General features: G+C 40.0%; 1 protein-coding gene across 1 annotated transcript; it reads right to left on the minus strand.

The window, feature by feature from the left end:
* Positions 1-9,318: 9,318 nt before the first annotated feature.
* LOC110129639 (olfactory receptor 52H1-like) lies at positions 9,319-10,277 on the minus strand. The gene has a single exon (XM_020881112.2). The coding sequence runs from the start codon at positions 10,258-10,260 to the stop codon at positions 9,319-9,321; it is 942 nt and encodes a 313-aa protein (XP_020736771.2). The 5' UTR covers positions 10,261-10,277.
* Between the last annotated feature and the right edge of the window lie 265 nt (positions 10,278-10,542).

A 10,542-nucleotide genomic window follows, 5' to 3' on the forward strand; every position in this document is an offset into this window, starting at 1 on the left:
TCGCTGTGTCCATAAGCCTATTCTCTATGTCTGCATCTCCATTGTTCCCCTGTAAATAAATTCTTTGGTACCATTTTTCTAGATTCTGTATATATGTTAGAATAAAATATTTATCTTTCTCTTTCTGACTCATGTCACTCTGTATAATAGGTTCTAGTTTCATCTACCTCATCAGAACTGACTCAAATGTGTTCCTTTTTAAGGCTGAGTAATATTCCACTGTGTATATAAAATGCTGCACTCAATATGCCAGCAAATTTGGAAACTCAGCAGTGGCCACAGGACTGGAAAAGGTCAGTTTTCATTCCAATCCCAAGAAAGGCAATGCCAAAGAATGCTCTAACTACCACACAATTGCACTCATCTCACAGGCTAATGCTGTAAGGCTCAAAATTTTCTGAGCCAGGCTTCAACAGTACATGAACCATGAACTTCCAGATGTTCAAGCTGGATTTAGAACAAGCAGAGGAACCAGAGATTGCCAACATCCATTGGATCATCAAAAAGAGCAAGAGAGTTCCAGAAGAACATGTATTTCTGCTTTATTGACTATGCCAAAGACTTTGACTGTGTGGATCACAACAAACTCTGGAAAAATCTGAAAGAGATGGGAATACCAGACCACCTGACAGCCTCTTGAGAAATCTGCATGTAGGTCAGGAAGCAATAGTTAGAACTGGACATGAAACAACAGACTGGCTCCAAGTGGGAAAAGGAGTATATCAAGGAGGTACATGGAGAAGGCAGTGGCAACCCACTCCAGTACTGTTGCCTGGAAAATCCCATGGATGGAGGAGCCTGGTAGGCTGCAGTCCATGGGGTTGCAAAGAGTCGGACGCGACTGAGCAACTTCACTTTCATTTTTCACTTTTCACTTTTCTGCATTGGAGAAGGAAATGGCAACCCACTCCAGTGCTCTTGCCTGGAGAATCCCAGGGACAGTGGAGCCTGGTGGGCTGGGGTCGCACAGAGCCAGACTCGACTTAACAGACTTAGCAGCTGCAGCAGCAGCAGCAGCAAGACTGTACATTGTCACCCTGCTTATTTAACTTATACACAGAGTACATCATGAGAAACACTGGGCTGGATGAAGCACAAGCTGGAATCAAGATTGCTGGGAGAAATATCAATAATCTCAAATATGCAGATGATACCACCCTTATGGCAGAAAGCAAAGAAAAACTAAAGAGCCTCTTGATGAAAGTGAAAGAGAGTGAAAAAGTTGACTTAAAGCTCAACATTCAGAAAACTAAGATCATGTCATCTGGTCCCATCACTTCATGGCAAATAGATGGGGAAGCAATGGAAACAGTGACAGACTTTATTTTTCTTGGCTCCGAAATCACTGCTGATGGTGATTGCAGCCATGAAATTAAAAGACGCTTACTCCTCAGAAGAAAAGTTATGGCCAACCAAACAGCATATTAAAAAGAAGAAACATTACTTTGCCAACAAAGGTCCATCTAGCCAAAGCTATGATTTTTCCCATAGTCATGTATGGATGTGAGTGTTGGACCATAAAGAAAGCTGAGCACCGAAGAATTGATGCTTTTGAACTGTGGTGTTGGAGAAGACTCTTGAGAATCCCTTGGACTGCAAAGAGATCCAACCAGTCCATCCTAAAGGAAATCAGTTCTGAATATTCATTAGAAGGACTGATGCTGAAGCTGAAACTCCAATACTTTGGCCACCTGATATGAAGAACTGACTCATTTGAAAAGACCCTGATGCTGGGAAAGATAGAAGGCAGAAGGAGAAAGGGATGACAGAGGATGAGATGGTTGGATGGCATCATCGACTCAATGGACATGAGTTTAAGGAAACTCCCAGAGTTGGTGATAGACAGGGAGGACTGGCGTGCTGCAGTCCATGGGTTCTCAAAAAGTCACCCTTGACTGAGTGACTGAACTCAACTGAACTGAACTAATATATACCACAACTTGTTTATCCATTCATCTGTCAATGGACAATTAGGCTGCTTCCATGTTCTAGCTATTGTAAATAATGCTGCACTGGGCAATGGGATACATGTGTCTTTTTTGATTTTGGTTTCCTCAGGGTATATGCCTAGGAGTGGGAATCCTGGGTCGTATGGTGGTTTTATTCCTAGTTTTTTAAGGAATCTCCATACCATCTTCCATAGTGGCTGTATCAATTTACATTCCCACCAACAGTGCAGGAGCATTGCTTTTTCCACACCCTCTCCAGCATTTATTGTTTTAGACTTTTTGATGAGGGCCATTCTGACCTGTGTGAGGTGATATCTCATTGTAATTTTGATTTGCATTTTTCTAATAATCAGAGGGGTTGAGCATCTTTTCATGTGTTTGTTAGCCATCTGTTTGTCTTCTTTGGAGAAATGTCTGTTTAGGTCTTTTTCCCATTTTTTGATTGGGTTTTTTGTTTTTCTGGCATGGGGTTATATGAGTTGCTTGTATATTTTGCAAATTAATCCTTTGGCAGTTGTTTCATTTGCCCTTGTTTTCTCCCCTTCTGAGGATTGTCTTTTCACCTTGCTTATAGTTTCCATTGCTGTGAAAAATCTTTTAAGTTTAATCAGGTCCCATTTGTTTACTTTTGTTTTTATTTCCTTTACTCTAGGAGGTGGTCATAAAGGATCTTGCTTTATTTATGCCATCAGATGTTCTGCCTATGCTTTCCTCTAAGAATTTTATAGTTTCTGGTCTTACATTTAGGTCTTTAATCCATTTTGAGTTTATTTTTGTGTTTGGTGTTAGGAAGTATTCTAATTTCATTCTTTTACATGTAGCTGTCAGTTTTCTCAGCACTGTTTATTGAAGAGACTGTTTTGCCCCAGTGCATATTCTTGCCCCCTTTGTCAAAAAGAAGATAACCATAGGTTCATGGGTTTATTTCTGGGCTTCCTACTCCATAGATTGACACATCAGGCACTAAAGGGGCACCCTGGGTGGTGTCCTACTCTGTAGTTCAGTGTGTCAGGCATTTGATGGGCCAGCCTCTCTATTGTTCAGCTGCCAATGCTGGTGTGTGGGGAGAGAGAGGCTATGGTGATGGCTCCACCCCCTATGCGTGACTCAGCAGTATCGCCTTGCTTCCATGGCTGCCCAGCTTTCCTCCACAGGCATTTCCCACCACAATCTCCTCCCTCACATCCCCTCGATCCATCTCTCTGCAGTCAACAGCAGCCCTTGCCCTGGGATTGCTCCACAATCCCTAAACTCCAGCTCCCAGCCCTAAGCCTTCCAGGGGACCTGCATCCCTGTCTGGGGTATGTATGGCTGCGGCAAGGACTCTCTGATTCTCATTCCATTTAGGCTGCCACAGATCAGCTGTTTCACTCTCAGCCTTAAATGTTTCTTCTCTGACTCAGACAATTGCCCTGATGTGGGGATCAGATCCCTGCTTCAGTTCCCCAACCAGCCGAGGGCGCGTCCAGTCCTACTAATACTCCCGTTTCTCCCCCTAGTTCCTTTTTTTTTTTTCCCCCTAGTTCCTTCATCCTACTGAGTTTTGCGTGGTTCTATATATTCTTTTCCACTGGTCAGGTACTCCTGTCCACTCTCAGCTGGTGTTCTGCATGCACTTCTGTGTCTGAAGGTGTATTCCTGATGTATCCGTGGAGAGAGATGTACTCCATGTCCACCTACTCCTCCGCCATCTTGTTCTCTCTATATTTTTGTTTTTGCAGATGCATGTAAGCTCTGTGCCTGAAGGTGTGTGACCGTGTGTGCTCACCTATCAGATTACCCAGATTTTAGTCCATCACCTCACTTACCAGATGAAAGACTTTGAGCAAGGTACATCTTGTCTATAAAAAGGTGATAACCTAGTCTCTACCTCTCAAGAATAAGGGTTGACTATGTAGGGCAGTGTTTTGAAAATGCTTAACACAGTGGGGGACTCACATGCACCTGCTGGAATGCCAGGCCAACTTCAGGATCATCTAATACTACTTTTCTGAGTAAGGCCCCAGGATACACATTCAAAAGCTCTTCAGTGGATTTTTGTGCCTTTTATTTTGCCCATAAAATTAAAATGGAGAGCCCCATATATATGTGGATGAGAACATAAAAGCTGGGAAATGGGAAAGTTGGTTGGAACTCTATCTACTAGGATAGGAGTGGAACAAATCCTAGATGCTATTTCCTTTGAAGGACAATGTGAAGATGACTGTTGGGTATCAAAGGGCATCCTCTTTGGGCCAACACTGGTTAAATATCCACTTCAGCTTCAAAACTATCTTGTCCCAGACTACATTCACTACCTCCCCAAACCCATTTTTCAATGTTCCTAAGCTCTGCAAATGTCACACCTCACTAGTCACATGAATTTTTTAAATCAAATTATATTGCATTCCTGCTTAAATGTCCTCTGAAACTATTCTCCTTTCTGTCTCCCTTGCCCAGCTACCATCATCTCTTACCTAACTTACTCTAACAGCCTCCTAAAGTGTCACTTTATTTATCTTTTGTCTCCCTCAATGCCTTTTCCACTTGAGGGCAGACTGCTCTTTCCATAATGTTCATCCAATTAAGTTTAAATCTCATTTTGTTCTCATCAGAGTTTTACTTGCTGTTTCTTCAACTTTTCTATATTCTCATTCACGTCTTTGGCTATTTGTCACATTTTCATTACTTGGGACTCAACACAAGCTGGTTTGTCATTTATACCAAAAAAATTAATAAAATGTGTTCCTGTGGGAATACACCTAGGTTTGCCTGTTGGGACTGACAGCCATTCTGTGGGCCCAGATCTCAATTTATACCTAAGAGGCTTTTCTCTCACAACTCTAAGGGCCAGGTCAATTTTCCCGAGTTTGGTAAATCTGGTCTTTCTGTCTTACATTTGCCAAGATATTCAACAATAATACTGAATGGTGGACTTTAAAATTTCTTATATTTTTGTTTTTATCTCATCCCTAGGCAGGTTTCCTTCTGATTGGACACTGAATACAAATAATTCTATCTTCAGTGGCTATCTGTTTCTGTCTAATATTGCATGACTATGGAAAACATCAGTCAAAGGCCTACCAGTGCTTTGTTTGAGGTACTATAACTCAAGTTTTCTTGGGATAGTATTTATATAGGAAATGCAGGTACATTTAAGTCATGGAAAGTTCCAAATCTTACCTTTGGTGTCATCTGTACCACTCAGGAGACATCTGTCATTTCTGACTATTGATTAAGTGCAAAGGAACTGGTTATAGGTAAATTGAGTGAGTTTTATGTGAACACCTGGTCCATATAAAAGGTTATGTACAACTTGCAACTTAATTTTTCCATGACTTGGTGTAATGAAAAATAATTTTCTAGTGAATCAATTAATGCTTTCAATTGAACTAAAACGGAAATATACTCTAGTGTTCCTGCTCTGTATATTTGTAATTCACACCCTAAAAATTTGAACTGAACCCCGCCCTTCACCTGCACTTAAATAAAAGCAACAAATATCTATTACTTTACACACACATATTATGGTTCTGTTAGCATTATCTAGGAGAGCTGCCTTAAAAGACAGCTAGTCCTGCTACATGAAGGAGTACAAATCAACTATTTCAAAATGGAAGTCTCCACAATTCAATTACTACCATGTATATCACACTTGTTTAACTTGAAATTGTGCTACTCTTTTTAAAATGATTAATTAGAGATTAAATGATAAAATGATAAACGTGGAAATTTCCTGCTTCTGTTCTAATATTTTGTACATGTTGATTTTGGCCCCTATCAGTTATTTGGACTCTCATTTAGTTATTTTGTACAACATGAAATCAGAGTTATTTGACAAAGACTCCTTAAGTTCAGTTGAGTCATTCAGTCGTGTCCAACTCTTTGTGACCCCATGGCCTGCAGCTCGACAGGCTTCTCTGTCCTTCACCAACTCCTGGAGCCTACTCAAACTCATGTGCATCGAGTTGGTGATGCCATCCAATCAACTCATCCTCTGTCATCACTTGCTCCTCCTGCCTTCAATCTTTCCCAGCATCAGGGACTTTTCAAATGAGTCAGTTCTTTGCATCAGGTGGTCAAAGTAGTGGAACTTCAGCTTCAGCATCAGTCTTTCCAATGAATATTCAGGACTGAGTTCCTTTAGGATGGACTGGTTGGATCTCCTTGCAGTCCAAGGGACTCTCAAGAGTCTTCTCCAACACCACAGTTCAAAAGCATCAATTCTTCAGTGCTCAGCTTTCTTTATGGTCCAACTCTCATGTCCATACATGACTACTGGAAAAACCATAGCTTTGACTAGATGGACCTTTGTCGGCAAAGCCATGACACTGAAAGATGAACTCCGCAGGTCGGTAGGTACCCAGATATGCTACTGGAGAAGAGTGGAGAAATAACTCCAGAAAGAATGAAGAGATGGAGCCACAGGGAAAGATTCCTTAAACCCAGAGAAACTGCTTCATTCCTAATTGAAGTCGGCTTTGGCTTTCTTCAGGGAATTGAAGGGTTAGGTATTTCCTTGTTTAAAAAAAAATGCCCACCTAAGGAGGGTTATAGTGCATGCGAATGGGCAGGTATAGAGTCACTGTTGAATTCAATGACCTTCTCCCACCACTCCCAAAGCTATCACAAACTCCATCATAAAAGCAAAAGTTCTATGCATAATGTTTGATAACACAATTTGGGGTTTTGTTGCTATCTTACTTAAAATTCCTGTAACTTTCCATTTTTCTTAGAATTTTAAACAAACTCTTGAAATGATCTAGAATTTTTTATCTTTTGCAATCTTATTTTTTGTTATTCCCTCTACCTAGAAAGAGGAGAGTGAAAAAGTTGGCTTAAAGCTTAACATTCAGAAAACTAAGATCATGGCATCTGGTCCCATCACCTCATGGGAAATAGATGGGGAGACAGTGGAAACAGTGTCAGACTTTATTTTTTTGGTGCTCCAAAATCACTGCAGATGGTGACTGTAGCCATGAATTAAAAGATGCTTACTCCTTGGAAGGAAAGTTACGACCAACCTAGGTAGCATATTAAAAAACAGAGACATTACTTTGCCAACAAAGGTCCGTCTAGTCAAGGCTATGGTTTTTCCAGTGGTCATGTATGGATGTGAGAGTTGGACTGTGAAGAAAGCTGAGCGCCAAAAAATTGATGCTTTTGAACTGTGGTGTTGGAGAAGACTCTTGAGAGTCCCTTGGACTGCAAGGAGATCCAACCAGTCCATCCTAAAGGAGATCAGTCCTGGGTGTTCATTGGAAGGACTGATGCTGAAGCTGAAACTCCAATACTTTGGCCACCTCATGCGAAGAGTTGACTCATTGGAAAAGACCCTGATGCTGGGAGGGATTGGGGGCAGGAGGAGAAGGGGACGACAGAGGATGAGATGGCTGGATGGCATCACCGACTCGATGGGCATGAGTTTGAGTAAACTCCGGGAGTTGGTGATGGACAGGGAGGTCTGGCGTGCTGTGATTCATGGGGTCGCAAAGAGTTGGACACAACTGAGTGACTGAACTGAACTGACTGAAAGCCACCTCACTTGATCAGTTTCCAGTACCTTTAATGTACTGAGACTTTTTTTCAGCTCTGTGTTTTTATATATTCTAATTCCTTTGCCTTTTTTCAAACAAACAAGCATACCCCGGTTTACTCATTCATAAATGTTCTTTTCTTATTTTTCCAGATTTACTGAGGCATAATTGACAAATAAAATTGCATATATTCAAAGTGCAGAATATGATGATTTGATACAGAGATGCATTCTAAAACATTTATCACAATTAAGTTGATTAGCACATCCATCTTATCACATATTTACCTATGTGTTTTGTATGTGTGGTGAGAACATTTATGATCTACTTAGCTGACTTCAAGTATACTATGCAGTATTATTAACTAGTCATAATGTTGTACATTAGATCTCCAGAACTTATTCATTCTATACCTGAAAGTTTGTACCCTTTGACCAGTAGCTCCCCATGTCCCCCCACCCCATCTCCTGGAAATAAGTGTTGTATTCTGTTTTTATGTGTTCAATATTTTTTTAAAAAATTGTTTTAGCTGTCACATATAAGTGATACCACACAGTATTTTTCTTTCTCTGTCTGGCTTATTTCACTTAGTAAGATGCCCTAATCTATGGTGATCACATGTAGCAAGATTCCCTTCTTTGCTGTGACTGAATAATGCTCCCTTGTGTATGTGTGTGTTTATAGTCTTGTTTGTTTATTTTTGCTGTTTTACTTGTGTTTTTGGCATCATCCAAAAAAAATATTGTGAAGACCAATGTGAAAGGGAAACAAAAACAGATCCACATATATAGAGAACAAACTTGGGCTTGCCACAGGGGAACTGGAGGTGGGAGGAGAGGAGTGATTGCTTGGGAATTTGGGTTTAGCATTTGCACACTATTTTATATTGAAGGAATAAACACGGTCCTACTTTATAACATGGGAAACTATATTCAATATCCTGTGATAAACTATAATAGAAAAGAATATGAAAAACAATGTCTATATATGCATATATATATACATACATACATAAACGTACATATACATTTTAGAGTACACAGAAACTAACACAGCATTGTAAATCAATCATACTTCAATTAAAAAAAATGTTTTTAAGCACAGCCTTGAAGAATTTTATCCTACATTAGCTTCTAGAAGTTTTACAATTTGTGGTCATGTATTTACATCTTTAATTCATTTTGAGTTAAATTTTGTGAGTGATGCAACATTAGTATCCAGTTTTACTATCTTGCCTGTGTCTACCCTTTTCCCAACATCATTTTTTAATTAGTGTCTTCTCTCTACTGGTACCCTGTGTTGACCATATAACAGAAGGTTTATTTCTTGGCTCTCTAGTCTGTTTCACTGATCCATGTGTCTGTTTTTATGCAATTCTATAAACACCATATTATTTTGATAGCTATTGCTTTACAGTTCAAAGTCAGGAATTGTGATGTCTCCAGTTTTGACCCTCTTGCTTGAGATTGCTTCAGCTCTTCAGGCCTTTTGTGGTTCCATAAAATTTTGGGATGACTATGTTTCTGAAAAATATCTTTAGAATTTTGATAGGCATTCCTTTGAATCTGCAGCTGGCTTTGGGAAAAATTTTCATATTCCTTAGAAACATCTTTATAAAGAAAAAAACATACTGCACATTTTATTTATTTCATTTAAAGTTTTGTATCACATTAGAACAATCCAAAGATATTGCCATTTTCTAGTTTCCAGAAACAATATTTAATATGTACTATTTATTATTTCTTAGACTAAAATTTTAATTTTTTGCAATTGAAATGGCTGGGAAGACTTCTGACAAAAATAATAAATAAAACAAAACCACATCCCCCTGCCTCCTAGATTTCAGGCATGTATCAATAGGACCTCATAGGAAAGAGCAGAGAAATTACTTTCTCTCGGATCTTCTTGGTCTTTACTCCATAGACGACAGGGTTGAGGGCAGGTGGGATAATGACATAGAAGTTGGCAAACACAATGTGAAAGGTCCGAGGGACATTATGTCCAAAGCGATGTGCAAGGATGGAGAAGAACGCTGGTATATAGAACATGAGGATGACACAGACGTGGGAACCACAGGTGCCCAGGGCCTTCTGGCGAGCATCCTGAGAAGGGAGACGAAAGACAGCACAGAGGATGAGGATGTAGGAAATAGCAATTAGAATCACATCTGAGATGACGGCCATAATGGGAACACAAAACCCATACCAGATATTGATGGAGATGTCAGCACAGGCTAGTCGGGCAACACCGATGTGCTCACAGTATGTGTGAGGGATGTTATGTGTCCTGCAGAAGGGTAGACGATTTACAAGGAAAATACATGGGAAAATAACACAGAAGCTTCTGAAGGAGATCCCCACAGCAATTGTGACAATGGTCCTGGGGGTCAGAATAGTGGTGTATCTCAAGGGTGAACAGATGGCCACATAGCGGTCAAATGCCATGGCCATCAGTATAGATGAGTCTAAAGCAAAGCTGAAGTGCAGAAAGAATAATTGTGTGAGACAGCCGGGAAAGCTGATTTCCTGAGGACCAAACAAGAAGATGCTCAGAGCTTTTGGGACACAGGTGGTAGATAGTATGAGGTCAGTAATAACCAGCATGGAAAGAAAAAAGAACATGGGTTCATGAAGACTATGCTCCATTGCAATGAGAAGTATACTATTACCCACAATGGCCATGAAATAGATGAGGCAAAAGGGGATGCTGATCCAGACATGGTACTGCTCAAGTCCTGGAATTCCCAAAAGGGTGAAGGCACCTGTGTTGTAGCCAGTCAGATTGTACATGGTCATGGAAATCTGATGAATAGCTTCTGTGTCCTAAAACAAATTGTTACATAATGAACATTTTTTAAAAATCATATGGTAATTCTTCTTGCAGCATTTTCATAGGGTCAGTTCTTCTCTTTCTTATTGCCAAGAAAGAACCTCCCTTTTCTATTAACACAATACTCATCAACTCTAGAAAAATGCTAAAGAACCAGTACTCCTAGTTATAATCACTGAGTCTCTCCAAGATATTCTTCAAACTGCATAAAATGTTATTTCCATTTTAATGACTCAGTTTTCCCTGGG

Source organism: Odocoileus virginianus, unplaced genomic scaffold (genome assembly GCF_023699985.2).
Source record: "Odocoileus virginianus isolate 20LAN1187 ecotype Illinois unplaced genomic scaffold, Ovbor_1.2 Unplaced_Contig_20, whole genome shotgun sequence".
Classification (NCBI taxonomy): Eukaryota; Metazoa; Chordata; class Mammalia; order Artiodactyla; family Cervidae; genus Odocoileus; species Odocoileus virginianus.